The sequence below is a fragment of the Pezoporus flaviventris genome, unplaced genomic scaffold (assembly GCF_033815535.1).
Source record: "Pezoporus flaviventris isolate CSIRO_AGI_PZ_B2104156 unplaced genomic scaffold, CSIRO_AGI_Pfla_v1 ptg000007l, whole genome shotgun sequence".
Taxonomy (NCBI): Eukaryota; Metazoa; Chordata; class Aves; order Psittaciformes; family Psittacidae; genus Pezoporus; species Pezoporus flaviventris.
Window position 1 is genome coordinate 73,371,010 of NW_026892555.1, and position 19,815 is coordinate 73,390,824.

The following is a 19,815-nucleotide window of genomic DNA, read 5'->3' on the forward strand; positions in this document are numbered from 1 at the left end:
AGCAAATACATTATTGCTACACGGCAACAAGCAAAAAGTGGGGTTTATGCCCAAATTCTCAATGTCCAAGCTATAGTGAAGTGAAAGTTACTACAGAAATCAGACAGCAGAGGTCATTGACCCTGATCAACCTGTAGTAACTCTGACCTTTAGACCATAGCTCACTTTTCTCCAGCTGTTTTTTCCTGTTGCTGTAAATGTTTGACAAAAAGTGATAAGCCATTAGAAATCACAGTCCTTCTGTATTTCTTTCCTAGTCAGTGCAGCGGAAGCAGATGCAGTAACATAGGTGTCATTACAAAAAGTATTTGTACTAACTATGTGGATCATTCTACACAATAGACATGTTCTCTTTCTGGCAACGTTCATGGTTTTAAATTAAGTAGAAATGAACCTTGCCCTGAGGAGTTCAGTTTAATTTGGTTGGCAGTCATAACCTCCAATAACACGTGGAAGGGCAACAAAAAGGTTTCTGGCAAAACAAGATTGCTCCTGATAATACTGAGGATAATCCCTGACTGCTGTCATCTGTAAGGATATTTTCACAGATTCTTAAATACATGAGAACAAACATGTCCTCGGAAAGACTTATAAGCAGTCTCTTAACAATGGTTATTGTTATCTCTATTACCAATATATATATATATATATATATAAAAATATATATATATACACACACACATAAAATCATTCTAATCTAATGACACAAATATGTAACTATCCAAAAAGTTCACTTGAAGTTGATGGAAGCATTTCAGGTAAAGAACTGTATGCCTCAAATGATAACTACAGTTATTAGGAATGGGATATTCTGGAAGACAAATACAGCCCTTTTTTACTGATTTAAACTCAGAAGTTCCTCACCGAGCAACAGTTGCCACAGCATTTTGAATCCCCGGTAGATTAACAACAGCCGTTGGCTCCACTCACAGCATGACAGTGGGATCCCAACCAAGTTGATGGGGCCTATGTTTTAAACAGAAAATCCAGTGTATCTAATATATGTGAAAAGGTCCTTGCTGCATTTAAGCAATATAATTTGATGATGCACAACCTGCAGACCTTGAGAAGAGTCACAAAGTTCTGAAAATACTTTTTCTGCGTGGAAACAGATATGTATCAATCATTCAAGTATTACCTAGCTTGAAATCTAGACATATATAAACAGACTTGATTTCCTTATTAGTGAAAACTATTAAACGGTGATTTCTCCTGTAATATAATTCCAGACCAGGTTTTTTAAACTCTAGAAAAACCTTATCTCTCACTGAAAACGCCAGTGGCATAGATTTTTTCTTGGTTGAAATGTCAGTAATTCATAGGCCAAACCCCACTGCAGAGCCAAGCACCTCCTCAGAAGTAGTTTCTAAAACAAGTAGATCTGGAGTCTATATCATGGCTGTGTCTGATGGTACAGAGTCATTATGTCTGTCCCTAAATTTATGTTCGATGCAGTACTACTACGTATTTTACAGCACATAGTAGGTGTGCAAAACAGGAATCACAAGTCACACTTTTATTCAGAAAGTTTGATTCCTCGGGTAGCTGCTGATCATAGCCTAGCTCAGAAGGAAGCAAACACCAGTGGGAAGAAAACACATTGGTCAATACTGAGGCTTCAGAGTCAGCATTTAGCATCAGTGCAACCGCCTGGGCCATGCTCCTGGTGCAGCAGTAAACATTATTGTGTACACAGTACACCCAAGATGACTGCTCCCTGTCTTCATGCTGGGAATCTACCTGCACAACAGCTACCTGCTGGTTAGGGGCAGCTTTATGAGATGTAGTGGCAAAATGGCCAGTCACCAGGAAGCATGTCCTCAAAAGGCCTTGCAGTGCATGAGGAAGATCCGGGATGCCAGTGGCTTTCAATGTATGTTTCTGTAGTCCGCAAACCTTTGTGCCTTCTGATTGTGCCAGGCTAATTTTCTGGAGGCCATACTTTGTGCTATATACCAGAGTGCCTGCTCTAGCAGTTTTTCTCCTGCCATGAAAGTGCTAGACCTCCCTAGCAGTGGTGAATCAGTTGTTCAGGAACCAGATACATGTTCACCCCAAATACTGCCATTTTTTTTTTTCATATAAACTGACATCCATTTGGGTTTCCTTAAGATAGTCTACCAGTTTCCATATCTCTGTTACTTGCTGTTCATAACCAGATGAACCATTTTTGTGGTGTGTCAGGCAACCAACTGAGGAAAAGAACTAGGACAGCACTGAAAAAAGCCAAACAACTGGGTAAGAAAATAAATGTATTTTGAACTGTTAAGCTAAAAAAAAAACAACCAACCCTGAAAAGCATTAGCTTTTGCTTTTTTAATGGTCTGAACATTCAAAATAACTCTAAAAGTATAAGTGAAGCATCTTAATGAAGTCATTTTAAAATGGAAGAAAAGATGGAAATGTCATAATACAAAAGCTGGATAGTTTTAATTTTGCAATATATATTTTGTGTTCTTTTAAGAGAGTTTTTTGAAAAAAATAAATCTAAGCATTTAAATATTACAAACCCAAACTATTTTACCAAAATAAAACCATGTTTGAAATAATCTTGTCTCTTACTCCTCCCACCCACTCTAAATATGCCCTTAATTTTGCCATAACCTTCTGTGATTCGGGTTATGTCTATTACTGTCTTCAGTTTTCACCTGTAGAATATCTGTATTTCCTCTGCTATCCAGGTAACTTGTTTGGAGCAGAGATTTTTGTTCCAGTACCTCTGTTCAGTGGCTGTTGGCACTTGACCTTGATGACAGTCAGAAGCTAATAGCAGTCTCCTAACATCCTCTTCTGTACCAAAAATTAAGAACTACTTAAGCCGTGTGCATTTCTCAGGTGAAGAACACCTAACATATTACCAAATATATGAGGATCAATAATACATTCACCAAAAACACCAAGAAGGCTGAGAGAGATTTAATTTCATTTAACTTATTTTTTTTCCTTTTCTGTTTAAACTATACTAGCCTGCCATCAGCTCACGGTTACTGGTGAGCTGTTGTGTAGCCCATACTGAAGCACTAAGAACAAAATTTTGGGATTAATTCTCTCTACATGCTGAGAAGAGGGTTTACATGTAATATCTGTTATGTAATTTAAATGACTGAATAGACAGATACAGGCAGGAATGAAATTATTCACTGGCAATTTACAGAGACTCATTTCAAAAGGTTTCATCTAATTTAAAAAAGCCTACCATGAATGACTGAAATTGGCGTATTATATACATTAATCCTGCCATGGCTTCTTAAAAGTGAATTTTGTGACATTTATCTCAGCAGATTAACAACAATGGTTTCATGTTTGGGAAATAAAGAGTAGGAATTACAAATGCACCTGGAAATTGAAGTGCCCCATTTCTTGTTTTTTTTTAATCAATTTTTCCTCATTCAGGCAAACTGAATATGCTGGAATTTCTCATATCCTCAGCACTGTGCTTGCACTTCTTAACATGCCAAGATAATTTGTCAAGATGAAAATGAGCTTGATTTTAAATTAAAGTTGATTTTTAAAGTTTTAAGTAGGAGTTTTCTCGCCTTGCCTTTCTGAGAGGGAGAACACGGAAGAGCTGAATGTAATAGCATAGCCCACATGTTTCATTGCAGCACTTTGCTGTAATTATATAGCTACTGGAGAGCCACACCAAGCCTTCACAATTTCCTGATCTTTTTTTGCTTGCATAGACCAGTATCATTTATCCCACCAGCTTGAAAACGATACTATTGAAAGCACTGGTATGGTTAAAGTTGAGGGAAAAAGAGTTTTAAAAGTGTAACTTGGGCACGTGCCACCTCTGCACTCCAAGTCCAGACTTGAACTACCATTCACTCTGCTGCTGACACAATGGCCAAAGGCTTAATGCAAAGGATTTAATAACTGTTTGGACATTGAGAGATGAAAGTTGCTACAACTCGTTGATCAACTAGAAGGGTAAAAAATAGGTGCCACAATGGAAAATGAAATAATACGTACATGCATGCACTTCATCAGCATAGAATTTCGCTTTATCCTTAATGAACGAACTTCCATTTTCTTCCTTAATAAGATTCTTGCCAACTCACCAGAGACGATCTGATAACTCTGTTATCTGCCCCCGGCAGAGTACAACGTTTTAATGTATGCTGCCTGAGCTACTTAGGCTGGCAAGACCTAAAAACAAATTATTAAGCTAAAAAGGTTGTTGTGTTTTACTGAAGAGTCCTATTTTCCTGTTGGAAATCTCAGGCTGAGGAAGGAGAGGTAGGGTTTGAAGAAGAGCACTCACAAGTAACACATTCAGCCTGAAGGGTGGAAGGCTGTTCGCAGGGCCACAAGTTCCTGCGCCCTGCAGCACCCACCATCCCCAAAGCTTGTCCGACTTCAAGTTGCACGCCGTGTTTGCCCTTGGTTTGAGATGCAATGTAGAACCTGTGTTAGCAGTAGTGTGCCTGACCCCCGCACTCCACCCGGTGCAATCGTTGCCCAGGGCACGAACGCGTCCCCTTGCCGCGGCGGGCGCCTCCACGGTTACCAACCGCCCCGTCCCGCCCGCCCTTGGCAAGGGGACCCGCCCGCGGCGGCAGGGCCAGGCGCTGCCGGAGGGGGGCAGCCACGCAGCAGCCACCATCGGGCTGCCCCGAAGCCCGGCGTGGCCCGGTGCAGCGCCTCACACGGACCCCTTCCTCCCGGGTCGGCCGCCTCCATCAACTCCACCAGGCGGCGCTCGCAGCGAGAGCGGCGCTCTATCCCATCAGCTCAGTGGTGCGGTCTCTACGGTGCCCGCACCAAGTACCCGCGCGGCTCCGCCCCCCACGGTCACACCACCCGCTCGGCCGGCGCTGCGTCAGCCCGGCAAGATGGAGACCGTCGAGGAAGGTAGCGCGCTCGACCCGCGATCGCCGCCAACCCGCGGGTCCCGGCCGAAGAGGGGCTCTGCACGGGAAGCCTCGAGGGGTGGAGGGTGGACGCGGGGCGGTGGGGGGGGAAACATCACGCGGCCTAGTATTTGCTCTGCTGGCCTGCTGCTGTTTACGCTCGAAGGGGGGACACTTAGTGTACCTGGCGGCAGGTGCCCGGGCAGGCCTCCCCCCTAACCCCCCATCCCTCCTCTACTGGGCCCGGCGTGAGGCGGGGGAAAGGGGGAGAGAGAGAGGGCGGGCGGCGCGCACGGGGGTAGCGCGCGCGGGGGTGCCCCTTACATAACCGCGGCCGTTGGGAGCTGGGCGCTGCGCGGCGGTGGGGGCGGGGAGGGCGGTGCTGTGGTAACACGGCACCCGGCGTGGGGCAGGTCCGGTCGGTCGGTACCCGGTGCGGGGTGCCGCCGGCCTTGCGCTTGTAGGGAGGGGGCTGTGTGAGAGGAAACCGCGGGAGCCGTGGCACAGCGTGAGAGGCCGTGAGGGAGGGACCAGCCCGAAGCCTCTGTGAAACCCTCGCCAGGTCCCGGCGTCGCTTAGGTGGCAGACGCTGTTGTACCCGGCCCTGTAGCTTAGCGAGTGCAAAACATACGCTTCCATCTGATTAGTAAGAGCAGCTTTAGCTGCTGCTTGTTTTGCAGCCTTAACTTTATGCTGAGAAAATGTACTTTGAAAAATGAAATAGTGAAATGATGGAGGGGCTGGCATGTTTTACTGGCTCTTCCACAAGGGGCTGACACATAGCAACTTACCTCATTTTAAAAAGTTAAGTTGTCAAAGAGGTCATAGTCATGTTCTTTTAATGCTTAGTTAGCGTTTTTAAGGTTATTGCTTTACTTGGGATAAACGAGGGTATGTTTCATCAGCACTTTTGCTCGGCTCAGAGAATGTTGAGGAGCTGCATAGTTCAAGCTGATGATGCGGAACTTTGATAAGCCAGTAGTTCATATTGTAGTGTAAACCAAAATAAATAAAGGATACGTGTTGTGCCATGTTTCTTGAAGTATTTGAGCTTTGTTTGTCAACCTAAGCAATAACTACAAATACGTATTGCAGCAGGGAAGCAGTTCCAAGGAAAGTGCTTTGTGTCTTGGCTTTTGTTGCTTTGGCATAATTCTGAATTTAGTTTTTTTTATCTAGTGGCGCTGGATTTTCCAGCTTGAGAGAATTAAAAAGAAGAAAGCTAAAGAGAATGCAAAACCATGAAACACTGGATGAAGAAAGACGGCACCTGGGTTGTGCTGTAGATATCTTTTGTGCTTATCCAAACTAATATTTATTAAATTAGTGTGTTTAATATCTAACAACTTTTCAGACTGCTTGCTGCAACCTTGGCCTGCCTCAGTACGCCAACAGTTGCTCGCAGTGGTGAAATTAACAACCTGAAGCTTTGATTGCTTGGCCCGCAGTTGCCTGAAAAACCTGGACTGTTGCAAACTGTGGTTTCTTGGAAATGTCCGGCTGAGTTCCCACCACTCCAGTAGTTGGTGAATCCATCTTGGTGGATTTCATTCAGACACTATCTCTGTACCTTGTTACGAGCTGTTATTAACAGTGATAATGAAGAGAAAGTAGAGAGGGCTGTTGTATCTAAAGGCATTGTCTCATTTATATATATATATTAAAAAACACACAAATACATATACATGTAGTCTCAGATACCATTTCATAGCCTTATCAATGTTACCCTTGAAAGCTCTGAATAGTAGCATGAAAGTAAGTAGTCTATATATACACTCGCTTTCCATAAATACCACAAGAATGTTACAACTTCTACAGTTTCAGACTTCAGTTCCCACTATTAGAATTTCACAACACTTGCCAGGATGCTGAAGAGGCTTCCCAAGGTTATAAAGCTCTAAACAAGAGTAGCAGAAAAGACTGTTTGTGCCTTAAGGAAGAGGAAGTACCTGCTCTGGTGTTGGTGTGTGCCTGAACTTTTGTCGCAGTGTCAGATGCACTTCCTTAGCTGTTGATAGCCCACTAACGACATTACGATCGTTGTGTTTCTGATGGATTTTGTGCTTTACTGAATTACATTGTGGAGCTAGAAAATGTGACTGGATGGTGAGAGCTCAGATAAGAGAGGCTGTGGAGGGTAATAAAGGCTAGATCAAAGCAGCAGCTTCACCTCAGAATGGTTGTTTCTTCTCTAGAACCTGAAAGGGACAGATACCAGGTTTTGCTGAGAGGTGCTTCTGTTTCTTTCTAGTTAAATCAGTTTGTTGCAAAATAACAACATAATCTCCACTTTTGAATGCTACCTCAGTGAACATTCAGTTAGGGAGGTGATAGAGAATTGCTCTCTGGGGGAACAAAAAAGAGCTATTACCCAAGGTCATTCTTTCCAAAACACATACATGAAGGACAGGGCACAAAGCGTCTGTGCAAGTGGAAAAACAGCGTGTATGACGCAGTGGAATTCCCTCTGAATGTGACAGTAGGTCATAAGTAGCTTTACATTTTGGCCCTCAGCAATGTTTATCGGTTTGAAGATACCAGCTGCTTAACAGTCCAGATTGTTAAACTCATAATATGTTTATTTGGATTTATAAAACAAGTGGGAATATCTAGAAAGTCTCATATCCTTTGAAAAAATAAAATGTAGGTTTAACTTATTTTAGTAAGCTAGCAGAAGAAAACCTTTTCCAAAGAAAGAATTAATTTGCTTTCAGTAAATTACATTTTTTCTTCTTAGCAGTCTTGAGGATAAGCGAACTGCTGTGGAAGCCAACAGACCATTAATGACTGGGTTCAGAGATCTCTGGGGCTCTTCCAGAGAGCAGTGTGCTCTTAACTTACTGTCTTTCATGCCAGAGAGTGTTCTTAGAGCAGCGGTTTCACATCCTCTCTTGTGCTTGTTTGACCCTTTATGAGGCTTATCCAGTGTACAAAGTTGTCAACTTGCTGTAGTTGAAATAGCTCTGTTGGAGGAAATGCCGGAGAAAGGTGGGCATGCTGCAGTCGGTGGGTGGGTCCTGCCTCTCAGATGAAGAGGCCTGTCCTGAGCAGCCATTTGGAAATACTCTCTGTGGCAAAAAAATAATTCATTAGTTGGAGTAGTGGGTCTGGTCGGCCTTGTCCTCAGAGAAACCAGGGGCTCTTGATGTTTGCAGCGATATGTCATTGCCCAGTATGGCTGCGACAGAAGTACTCTTTTATGTCTCTTTGTAGCATCTTTAATGTGGTACTGAATACATGTTTTTGTTAATTCGGGGGGGTTGGCATATACAAATAAATTTAAATCTCTTTTTTATAAATAGAAAATTATATTTTTACTTTAGAATCATTTAAATTCTTACACTTTTTGTGTAGAAACTAATACTGTGCAGACTATGGATATAGAAGAATATTCACATTTGAATGTTTGGTATCTTTTGGAAGTTCTTGTAAAAAAAAACATTAACTTAGAATCATAGAATAATCAGGGTTGGAAAGGACCTTAAGATCATCTAGTTCCAACCCCCCTGCCATGGGCAGGGACACCTTACGCTAAATCATATCACCCAAGGCCTCATCCAACCTGGTCTTGAACACTGCCAGGGATGGAGCATTCACAACCTCCCTGGGCAACCTGTTCCAGTGCCTCTTTCAACCAAGAACAAAGATAAGTGATTCACACTTGGAACTACGTATTTTCAATATTCTTACATCAGTACTTTAAGCTGGTAATTTACTAATGAGGGTCTCTGATGTGTTACAGTTTCTGCATGTTACAGTGATGCAGGTTTGCTGGATGGTGGTTGATAGAGAAGTAATTTACAAAAGAGAAAATCCTGAACTTAAAATCTTCTCTAAAAATAGATGGATTATGTTCATTTTCTTAATAGAAGTAAAAGAAGTAGTGAAGGGAAGATACCGTTTCTCCATAAGTAAATTTACTCAGACAAGCTGTGGATGCCCATCCCTGGAAGTGTTCAAGGCCAGGCTGGATGAGCTTTAAGCAGCCTGGTCTGGTGGAAGGTGTCTCTACCTGTGGCAGGGGGTGTGAATTAGATGATCTTTAATGTCACTTCCAACCCAAACTTGTCTATGATTCTGTGAAATCAAGAACTTGTTTTCTATTTATATTTAGTTGTGTATTTAAATGCTCTGGATAACTGAGTGGTATTAAAATACCATCTGTTCTTTAGAGGGAGAGGTTTACACTCATTATTTTTGTCCATAAAACATTTTGCACACTTTGGTGTAAGAAAATGTCAAAAAAAAATAGAATAAAGAAGGTGTCGGACTTACTGGAATATTAATGAAATTGAAATCATGAAATAAGAAGTGGAAAATGTCTTTCCTTTTGTGACTAGACTGTAGATTGCTAAATGGATGGCCTTATTCAACTGGAGTAAACTTAATACTCACAGAATACCTGTTTCTGTTTATTTTGATGGATTATTTTTTTCCCTTAATCAGGAGCACCAAGGACCATCCATGTTAGGTTCAAGAGTAGCAAGTGGCATGTCTAAGTCATTGTTAGGGTTAGTAAATCTCATCTGCTCAGTCTTCATTTAAGTTGTCCAAAACGTAAATGATTTTTTTTCCATTTTAAAGTCTCTGCTTGCTGGAAGATTATCCTTAACACTTATGTTTGTTTAGCAATAACGTTTTTAGGCAAAGAGCACTTCTGTGTGGAGTTTTACTGTATTTATTTCCTAGAAATCGTAAAAATACACTGTTCTGAGGTTTTGGTTGGTTGGTTTTGGTGTGGTTTTTTTTTTTTTTAATAATGCAAACGGGCAGATAATATTTTTCTTGCTTTTTTTGGTGATCTCTTAGACTTCATGTCCTGCTTCAGATGAAATCTCTTTCATCCTCTTTCAATGTATTCTAGTTTGATTTTGCTACATGGCAAAGCTTCTGGAATTTAACTGTATAATTTGTCTTGTAAATTTTACTTCTTTAAGCAGCAGTGTAATAAGCTTTGTGTCCTTGTCAGCAGATATATGCAGAGTCTGTCGGTCTGAAGGAACTCCTGAGAAACCTCTCTATCATCCATGTGTGTGTACTGGGAGTATTAAATTTATTCATCAGGAATGGTGAGTTCTGTCTTTGTGGGGTTTTAATTATTTGTTGTTAATAAAACACGTGTTTCTCAAACCAATACATCCTAAGTCTTCAGGTTAGCTAGTAAGAAAATCCAGGTTTTGCCAGAAGTGTTAGGGGTTTGATGTTTTTTTATTTGATGGTTCATTACAGTTCACAAAGAATTTAGTGATTTTACGTGAAAAGGAAGTACTGACAATTGTTTGTGTTTAGGACTACAGTTCTGCTCATATGTCAGCTTTATGAAAACTGAGCAGAAAAGTCAGTATGCTGGGGCATTTTCTGCCCAATTCTAGTTGTGAATAAAAAGAACAACTAACCTCATAGCAAGAAATAAAAATACCATAGTACTTTCGGATCATTTTGAGGTGTGTGTTTGATCAAAGAAATTAGCTGGAGTGAAAACAGTAATTGTGGCCTAAAGCACACATTCCTTTTGAAGGTATTTTAATAGCCATTCTTTTGCAAATAGAAGAGTTCTAAATCTTAGCTGTGTGCATATATGTGTCATCTCAAAGTATTTATAAGGAATAGTGTCACTTGTTTGTGTCCATGCTGGGATATGTTTCAGTTTATTAGCCTTTTTAATAACATACTCCAAGAATGTACTTTATCAATAAATAAAGTGATGGACTTGAGGAATTGCTATTTCTCATAGTCAGCTTATCTCTATAACTTTGCGAAACTTACTTGATGGCCTAAATGGCGTTAATAAGTGTGCTGATTGAAGTCCTGCTTGATAGTACAAGTAGCCTGATTTATGTTTGAAAACAGAGAATTACTGTGTTTTCCTTAAGGGGGAGGGGTAAAGCAGGAGATGTAATAGCATGTGTTAATATGATCACTTTTTATTGCAGCTTAGTTCAGTGGCTTAAACACAGCAGAAAAGAATACTGTGAATTATGTAAGCACAGATTTGCTTTCACACCAAGTAAGTGTTTTACTGCTCCTATTTTTTTAATTTCTTTTGTTATTTTTTTCTTAGTATATGTGAAATGTTTACTTTTTCACTCAGCATGGTAGATCTAAACTTGCATTTTAACATATATTCTTGTTTGAATTGCAGTTCCTATGCATATTATTGCAGACTGTGAATTGTTTAAATAATGGATAATCTGGTCTTTTATAATCTTACATGAGCCATAAAAAAAGTGTTGTTCTGCACCTTTTGTGACTGCTTCAGTCCCATTCTTTTGTTGCCAACATTACAGCATATGTCATGTTTTCAGCTTCATTGATAAATTTTGAGTATTTGAAAGTTTGAATGTTAGGGTGAAACCACAGCAAAATTTGAATTTGAAAAACATTTGTTAGTTGCCTTTGAACTATCCATCTGCAACACTACCACCTGACTTCTCTGTCAGTTTAGATTCAAATGATCTTGACAGATAATGCAAAAAAATGCTCCACTTGTATTTCAGTCAAAATATAGTAAATGTCCAATATTGCATCACTTGTTATGTTAGATTCAACTAAGTAAGTTACGCAGCTTATGGTGAACAGCGGTATCTTTATGTAGTTCCCAGAGGATTCTTAATTACATTCTAACAGATAGTAGTAGAAATAAATTAGGTCATTTGGCTTGGTGGCAGGCTAGGCTCGTTATTTAGTATTGCCAACTTACTGCCTGTTGAACAGGTAAAGCGGTTCTTGTATACCTGTTTTTCTCATTAAATCTATTTGTGCCAATTTATTCTTCGCAGCTGCTGAGCTCAATTCTTCATGGTGCAGACATGTATTTAAAAAAAAAAAACTGTTGAGTATCTGCACTGTTCATGTCTTGAGAAAAAAGAGGACATGAAGCTCTAATTGAAATGCGCTTTATATGTGTGTTACTATTTGCACTAGAAAGCTTGTTCACTGTCCTTATCAACAGAAATGTTCCTGCAGAAGTTTAATCCTTGCCTGACACAGCTGTTGGTAGCACAGCTTGTAATGTAGCTGCAGTTTATGGACATATGAGAAAACGTAATTGAATTACTGTGGTTTTAACAAGTTAGCATTTGTCAGAGGAGCCTTGAAATTGATAGTAAGTGAACCTTTTTCTTCACTGTGTAATAAAGCACTTCCTCCACATTCAGCCTCTAGCAAAGGTCGTCTTATCCTCCTGTCACACACTGGCCACTCCCCAGGCTGAGCACCTTCAGCTGGTAATGTTTTCTTCTTCCCATTGCACATTGCACAGTGTGGTTTGGTTGGTTTGTTTTTCTTTTCTGCCAGGCTGCACACAGTAGCGTATGTCAGGTATCTAGCACAGATTCCTCCAGCCCTCTCTACCCAGCGCTTCTTGTTTCATTGTTTCCCTCATGCCCAGCACTCATGCAGTTACAGTGTCCTTAGTTTCTCTTACCCTTCTTTATTTGGACTCTAATGTGGATGTGCTGTCTGGAAGCTGGGTCTCTTTGCCGGAGCTGGGAAAGAGTCACTGGTGCTGGGGAGAGAACGATAAGGCAGAGGCAGGATTGATGTATGTGCCAGTCATCCAGAACGAAGGTGGATCTGGTCTATAACCATGTCATGTTTAAATCACTTTCAGATATAATTCTCCACAGGATGTGGTTGCATAAACACATGTATATAATTAGAATCTGTGCTTCAACAGACGTGCAGTAAGAGTGCAGAGAATAATAGTGCAGTAACAGCAGCACCTCCTCTTTTAGTTTAGCTTGGTTTTCTTGTTAAGGCTGTTGCTGTCATCCTGTCAAAAAGGCTCCTTTGCTAGCATAACTTTTTGCATATGGAGTGTTCATAAAATATTCCTAGGGCATATATTCTTTAAGTTTTGTAACATCTTGTGACTTCTTTAGCACCTGAGCTACAAAGTTAGTTACTGTTTGTAGAGGAAGGAAAGAGTAGAAGGTTCAACTTGCGTCTTGGCAGGAGTACAAAGGAACTGATTTTTCTTCTGGATAATAGCACCATTCTCTCAAAATGTTTAGTCATGTAGGCTAATGACTCTATTTTCAAATGCACACTTTGAAGCTAAATTCATGTTTTAAATACTCATTTTCTGCAGTTCTCCAGTTACGAATTCATACAGCTGTTTTAAAAAGTGATTGTTCCTTTTTAACCTGGATGTTTTCTTTCTGAGTTTTTAAAGAGCCAGCTACTGTGTATTCTTTTCCTCCCTACACATGCACTTTCTTTTGTCATGTGCTAGGGTGCACTTTTCTTGATGCTACACTAAATGTTCGTAAGCACTCACCAGTGAAAGACTGCATTTCCCAAGAGAAGATAGTTTTCAAAACTTCTCTTTTCTGTAGAAGGTAACAGTAACATAAATATTTTTAAAAACACAAATATGGAGGTAGACTAGCCTGATCTTTGGGGATTGGGGTTTATTTCTCTGCTTCCTAAGTGGTCATTATGATGTCACAAACATAGCTAGTAACAAAGATTGTAAAATAGAAGGAGGGTACATGGGTAGGCTACTCTTCAGTTTATAAATTATTTTATAATAAGCTTTTGATTTATGCATGCATTGTTCCTAGTTCAAGGGTTGCATGTATTTGGACCTAACTGTATTGCTGTAATCCTGTTTTGTTACTGTTCTTCCTCTTTCTTGTTATTTGCCACCTTTGTTCGCATGTAATAGTTAATAGGAAAGTTTGTTGGATTGGGAACTGTTTGTTCCTTTGATCATTTGGATTGATTGGACTCCTAAACTATCCTATGGCATACTGAGATTCTCCACATTAAATACTTACGGTTGTTGTTTGGGGTTGTTTTGTGTTTTTTATTAAGCCATAAGCCTTGATACTTTTATTGATCATCTTTAAAGCCTTTTGGATGTGACTAACCTATCTAGCTTAATATGAAAGTGTTCATGGTTCACAGATTTAAAGGCAAAGAAAAATTAGTAGCTCTCTGAAATAATTGTAAATTATTAAATTATATGTTTGTATTTTTAAGAAACTTGTGCAAAAACCAGCCCTTAGTAATTGCATGTTGTTTGTAGACTTCATTAAGTTCCAAGCGTTTGGATCTTTAATTTTGTACAAAACTATCTGTAGGAAGGTATGTAATTATACTAAGTGACCCATTTTCTTGGGCTTGTTATTTGAAGTAATTAAGATTTTATTGACAAATATAATGGGCTGATTTTTTTTTTTTACTTGTTCATTTTGACAAACTTTAATACAGTAGCCCATAGCGTCAGCATTTCTAGAAACTGTAGTTTGGAAAACCAAACTTCTGAAAGAAAATACTACATGCTGGCACAGAATTCAGCATGTCTGCTGCCAGATTCAGGGTGTAGGGTAAACATGCAGGTGAGATACATTCAAGTGTCATGTCATATGTTTTATTAGATCCATGGCTTGCATGAGAAGGGGTGGCATTTTTTTCCTTTACCTTAGAAGTCTGCAGCAAAGTCTGTATATGTCTCAAAAGTGTGAAACAGAAACATAGAATGATTCGTGTTGGAAGGGTCTTTTGCAGATCATCTTATCCAGCCTAAAGAGTAACTCACAACCCCTGTTTTACCAAACCACTGCTTTAATCCATCATTTATAAAACACAAAGTTTTGCTTCTGAGTTACACAGTCTGGAATGGTTTGCCCAGGGAAGCTGTGAATGTTCCATTCCTGGCAGTGTTCATGGCCAGGTTGGACAGAACCTTGGGTGACACCTCACATTATTGTGAGGTGTCCCTGCCCATGGCAGGGGGGTTGGAACTGGGTGTTCTTAAGGTTGTTTCCAACCCTACCTGTTCTGTGATTCTTATTTCATGATCAGTGCACATGGATGAGGGAGGTGGCTTCTAAATGGCTTGCAAGTGTAATAGTGAATAGCAAATTTATGGGTAAGAGGACTCTTTAAGTATGGAGATTCTGTGAAGTAGGCTAAATGTTTTACCTAATCAAAGAAAGATGTTTTACTTTCTTCCACGCTAGGTATGCACCCATTCAGGTTATGGGAAGTAAATAGGTGGACTTGAATGGGAAAAGAGTGAGACATGAAATAGGATGCAGTTGCACTGTGGCAGCTTGTCTTCTCTGAGTAGTAGATGTGCTGTGCATTTATTTGAATGTTCAGTTGTAATCCTAAAGCCTTAGAAGAGTGAGTATGTAGAGGTGCTAAAATTTACAACCACTTCAGTTTTCCTGAGTTGAGCATCCATTTTCTACAATCCCCTGTGTAAGTGTTGAGTAATTCCTGAAATATGCATTTTTCTAAAAAAAAAAAAAACACCAAACAAAACTTTAAACCATCCCAGCTTTTCCCTAATAAATAAATGATTAATGCAAAGTTAATGTTTTCCTTGTAGGCTCTGTTAAAGTTCCAAAGTGTTGAGTAAAACACATTTTTGTAAAATGGAAAAAATAAGCCTCTTGAGTGTCTGCTGAGTACAGTTTTGTTTCAGTTGGCATTTTCTATAATACTGCCAAATTGTATACTAAATCCATTTTTGTAATAAGAAAATAGTAACTTGGTAGATAGTGTCAAAACATGTTTCTGTCCTGCTTTCTTTTACTGCTTTATGTTCTCACAGCTACACTTCCCTAGCGCTATGTTTGTAGCCCTCTTTTTTATAAATTCCAGTTCCTTGCCAGTTACCTGACAACTGAGAACCTTTGAAATTTAAAACAAGTTACTGTTTGCGTTACGGTTACTGTTTTGTTGTTAATTTGTGTCAAATATAATCCACATGTTGAAATGCACCAATCTCTCCACATTCTTTGACTACTTATGCACGTTGATACTACTTCTCTATGTTCTTGAGGGTTTTTTTACAATACAGAAACTATGGGAAATATCCCTGGAGAGAAAAGAGAGGTTTTTTTTTATCCTACAGAAGCTTACTCTCTGAGATTAGTAAATGGTTAGGAGTGTAGGTAAAGATAGTAAAGATGTTCATTAGAGAAAATGAGGGGATGCAAGTGGGTTGTATGAAGCAGTATTTCTCAGACTTCAAAGGGTTGTCCATGAGAGGGAAGGAAAACTTTTCTCTAGTCATTCTTAAAAAACTTACATTTCTTTATGTAGTTACAAGCATGTGATTTTTTTTCTTTCTTTTTGAAAAGTAGTCCGTTAATTAAATGGGTGAAAGTCTTCAAGCTCAGCTGTTTTCAACATAACTTAAATATCCAGGCAGCAATGTCTTTGTGCAACTTCTAACTGTAGTTTATCTTCTTTATTCAAATCTGTGATTGAAATGTAATGAAATGTAATGTAATCATTAGAGATAAATGTTTTCTAATTGTTTGCAAAAGAAGAAACTCTGTCACTGTTTTTCTTGGCTTTTGAGTAAGGACAGGTTTATGTAATATATAGGTGTTGAATTTAAAAGTTGTGAAAATACACTATTATGAAAATGTAGTGGCTGAGAGATTTGCATTGTGTTCTGTAATAGGAGTGACCTTTAAAGAAGTCTTGCATGATATGAAATAGATATCTGTTGAAAGTAAAAGGCATTCTATGTGAATTTCAAGGTCTGTAAATACTTGGTTACCTTCTGTTTTCCTGTCTGTGAGGTGCTCTCATTTTCCCCTTTTTTTTTTATTTTGTGCTGTTGGATAGCAGGTAGGAATCTAAGTTACTTAATACAAACAGATTGTCAGTATACAAAACTGCTAATTGTTCTTGTTCCTTGTACTCTTTCCTTGAACTAAGTTTATGAATAACAGACAGGGATATCTTTGAGGTACTGCAGAGTAGGAGGGCTGCTGAATTTAGAATCTGCTTTTTCTTGCAGGCTTGAGCTTATTTTGAGATAATCAGTTTCCAGTTGATAAAGCTATTAAGAAAACTTCTCCAAGTCAAGAACTAGCATGGAGTTTATTAATTTTCTCCTTCCACTCAGTACACAATGTAACAAATGTATCATGTGAAGTTTTTTCTGTTGTTTGTTTGGGGTCATCTCTTGGGAATCTGTAAAATGTGCTTATTCTTCTAGTAAGCTTTTGCCAAACACGAGCATTTTGTAGTTGGCAGGAATTTTACATAAATGCTTCTTATAAAGGAAGAACTGTTTCATAAGTGCATTTTCTACACAGTTTATTCCCCAGATATGCCTTCACGGCTTCCAATCCAAGACATCTTTGCTGGACTGGTTACAAGTATTGGCACAGCAATACGATACTGGTTTCATTATACACTTGTGGCCTTTGCATGGTTGGGAGTAGTACCTCTTACTGCATGTAAGTATTAATTTTTTGTACTGTAATAGTCTTGCAGGCAGGAAAATACGCCGCTTCCTGCAGCAAAGTTTTGTGAGGTCATTGTTGGTTTATTAAAAAAATAATAAATCTTAAGTTTGAAGACATTATTTCACTTATGTATTGCTTGGAAGTTCTAGCTGCTTGACTCTTACGCCAGTAGTGCAATGCCAGGAAGGTGTTAAGAGGTAGAAGAAAATGCATAAAAGGGCTTTAAAACTTCTTATTCCAATAAAATGCCTCTTTTCAGTTATCTTATTTCATGGACCTTTTTATTTTATACCATTTAATAGGATAGAAGAATTGTCCTGGTTTTTCTAACTATCTATAAATCAAAGTGCAGTATTTATTTTTACTTTTTAGTATGAAACCCAAAATCCCTTTACAGTCATACATAAATTGATTAGTAAAGCTCCTCTTAAAAAAAAAAACTGAAATAAAGAACTATGAGTACTAAAGGAATTCAGTAGAAAAAGAGCACGTGTTTAAACTACTGTAGTATTCAGTTTGAAATTTACTTTTCAAAAACAAATGGAAAGAGAACTATTGATGTTTCAACAAGCTAAAAATATAGAGAAGATAAAAAGAGGTAAAAGGGATATAGTGTTCAGTGAAGGAAATGATTGGAAGTGCATCTTTCCAAACAGTAATTACCCCTTTAACAAAATAGTACTGAGGCAGTACATGCATCTCCCTAGACAGTTTCTCAATATGTTCTGTGCTTTTACTTGTAGCTGGCACTGACTTAGTTTGGGAATAGCACAGTACTGGCAGCTATGAAAAAGTGATCCTGTTTCTGCTGCCTCTCCTTCCTGTGCAAGAAAAGGAACTTTTCTAGGGCTTGAGAAAACAAGATTTACAAATTGAATTAGCACTAAAAAAGATCTGAAAATTCTTCCTTAGGTTTTTAGATGAATCTTGATTTTTTAGCACTTTCTTTCAAAATGCAAATGTTGTGCATTTTTCTTTCTAAAGCTTCTGAAGGACAGCAAAATTATATTCAGTAGCTTAATTAAGGTAGTTATGTTTCATAACTGTCTGAAAACCTGATGCTGGCTCTTCAGTAACACTGAAATGTTACCAGAAGTCACCACCTACATCGTTATGTAAGAGTTGGGGGGAGGTTGTTTTGTTTTGTTCTGTTTTGTTTTTTTCTTACAAATGTCATTTTGGGGTTTTAATGCTTGTTTAATAAACCAGTATAACTTATCTATGATTTTGATTTACAAGTGACCAGTTTGTTTTGTGGGGTTTTTTTTTACTTTGTCTTAATTTCTGTCTCTAACGTTGCGCATATATCCATGTTTGTGGATTCCTTTAAGAATTAATATACTGTGAAGGGTAATGTATTTACACAGGATGATATCCAACGTGATAGGTTCATTCAGTCTAACAAACCTTGAAAAATCCATTTACTTCTGAAATTTGTCAGTCTCTGTCTTGGATTGATTTTGTATAATTCTTGTCTTCTTACTTCAAATGCCTGTAATGTAATCTTTCGTTTTCTGTAATACCTAAATGCTTTTTAATGTAATCTTTTGCCTTCCCTGTTTCTCTCATATGGTTCATAATTTTGTGAGACTGGTTTCGTAAGGGATATTCTTCTCATTATATCTGGAAGAAGAAAGTGCAGCATAAAAGTTGTCAAACATACCAAATGAGATGTATGGTTGAACAAATTTGTCTTCCAGATTAACTTGCTCATCATGCAGTTATCCCATTGTAGGATAAATTCCACGTTCTTTTTTGGTAATTTCACTTCTTTATTGTGTACGTGCCTTATATGGTTGAGTAAAAGGAATTTATCCATCTGTGCATACCCTCAGCCTAATCCCAGCAGGTTATGATATGCTGTTGCTGTTGTGTTAACATAAAGTGTATTTACATTAGTGCATGAGAAAGCCAGTTAAAAAATAAAAAATAAACTGTAACCAAAATCTAATTTATACCATGCGTCTGTTTGTACATGCAGGTCGTATCTACAAGTGCTTGTTTACTGGCTCTGTGAGCTCACTACTGACACTGCCATTAGATATTCTATCAACGTAAGTACTTAAACAGTTTGATACAAATAACTTTTCCCGTCTGATTACTGTGAAAATGATTGCTTTGGAATGTCGCACCCCTTTCTTCCAGTTGTGCTTATTATCTTCCATCATCTTACGTGAGCAGCTGTCTGTTACCCTTTGCAAAACGAGATATGTAGCTAAAGTATTACAGTAGAAATCATTTTACTTTGAAGTTCTGTTATGCAGGATCTTTGGAGATGGAAAGCTGATTTTAAAAAATGGGCCCTAGGTAATGAAGTTTTGTATTTGAAGCCAAGAAAACTTACACTGCAAAATTATACTTAATAATTAAAAAAAATTATTTTCCTGCAGTATGACTCAGATGCCACATAGTAGGATATTAATATATATTGCTAATAATATATTAGCAATATATTTTGCTAATTCTGTTTGCTTTGTTACATTTTTACTTTTATCCACCTGGGTCTCTTATGTGATAGAGACTTTTTTAAATTTTTTTTTTCCTTCTCAATTTCCTTCTACCCGACACTTAGTTTTGAGTCAATCACCATATGCTTGCTATTGAATATTGTCTATCTTTGTCTTTTTATAAATCAGTTTTACTTAAAACAATAAATACCAGCATAACAAAGTTTCAGGCTGGTTCTTACTTTGTTTTATTATCTTGAACATGAGAAACTGAAACTGTTTGAGTAG

The 19,815-nt window shown here is 38.5% G+C and overlaps 1 protein-coding gene and 1 long non-coding RNA gene across 12 annotated transcripts in view; one reads left to right on the forward strand and one right to left on the reverse strand.

Moving 5' to 3' along the window:
• Positions 1-2,085: 2,085 nt before the first annotated feature.
• Positions 2,086-4,405, reverse strand: LOC133267159 (uncharacterized). Its single transcript, XR_009742653.1, has 2 exons — positions 4,274-4,405; positions 2,086-2,234 (listed from the first exon to the last, which is right to left on the reverse strand). It is a non-coding gene; the product is annotated as an uncharacterized LOC133267159 (long non-coding RNA).
• A 316-nt stretch (positions 4,406-4,721) lies between these two features.
• MARCHF6 (membrane associated ring-CH-type finger 6) overlaps positions 4,722-19,815 on the forward strand; it is a 45,007-nt gene continuing 29,913 nt past the window's right edge. For 2 of the 11 annotated variants that reach the window (XM_061449222.1, XM_061449229.1), the window contains exons 1-5: positions 4,722-4,854; positions 9,826-9,922; positions 10,787-10,860; positions 16,928-17,071; positions 19,062-19,134. In XM_061449222.1, the coding sequence (XP_061305206.1) occupies positions 4,836-4,854; positions 9,826-9,922; positions 10,787-10,860; positions 16,928-17,071; positions 19,062-19,134 (407 nt within the window). In that variant the 5' untranslated portion in view covers positions 4,722-4,835. Of the gene's footprint in view, positions 4,855-6,197; positions 6,380-7,302; positions 7,924-9,822; positions 9,923-10,786; positions 10,861-16,927; positions 17,072-19,061; positions 19,135-19,815 lie in introns of those variants that run through there. The other 9 variants (XM_061449221.1, XM_061449223.1, XM_061449226.1 and 6 more) reach the window with 7 other exon arrangements.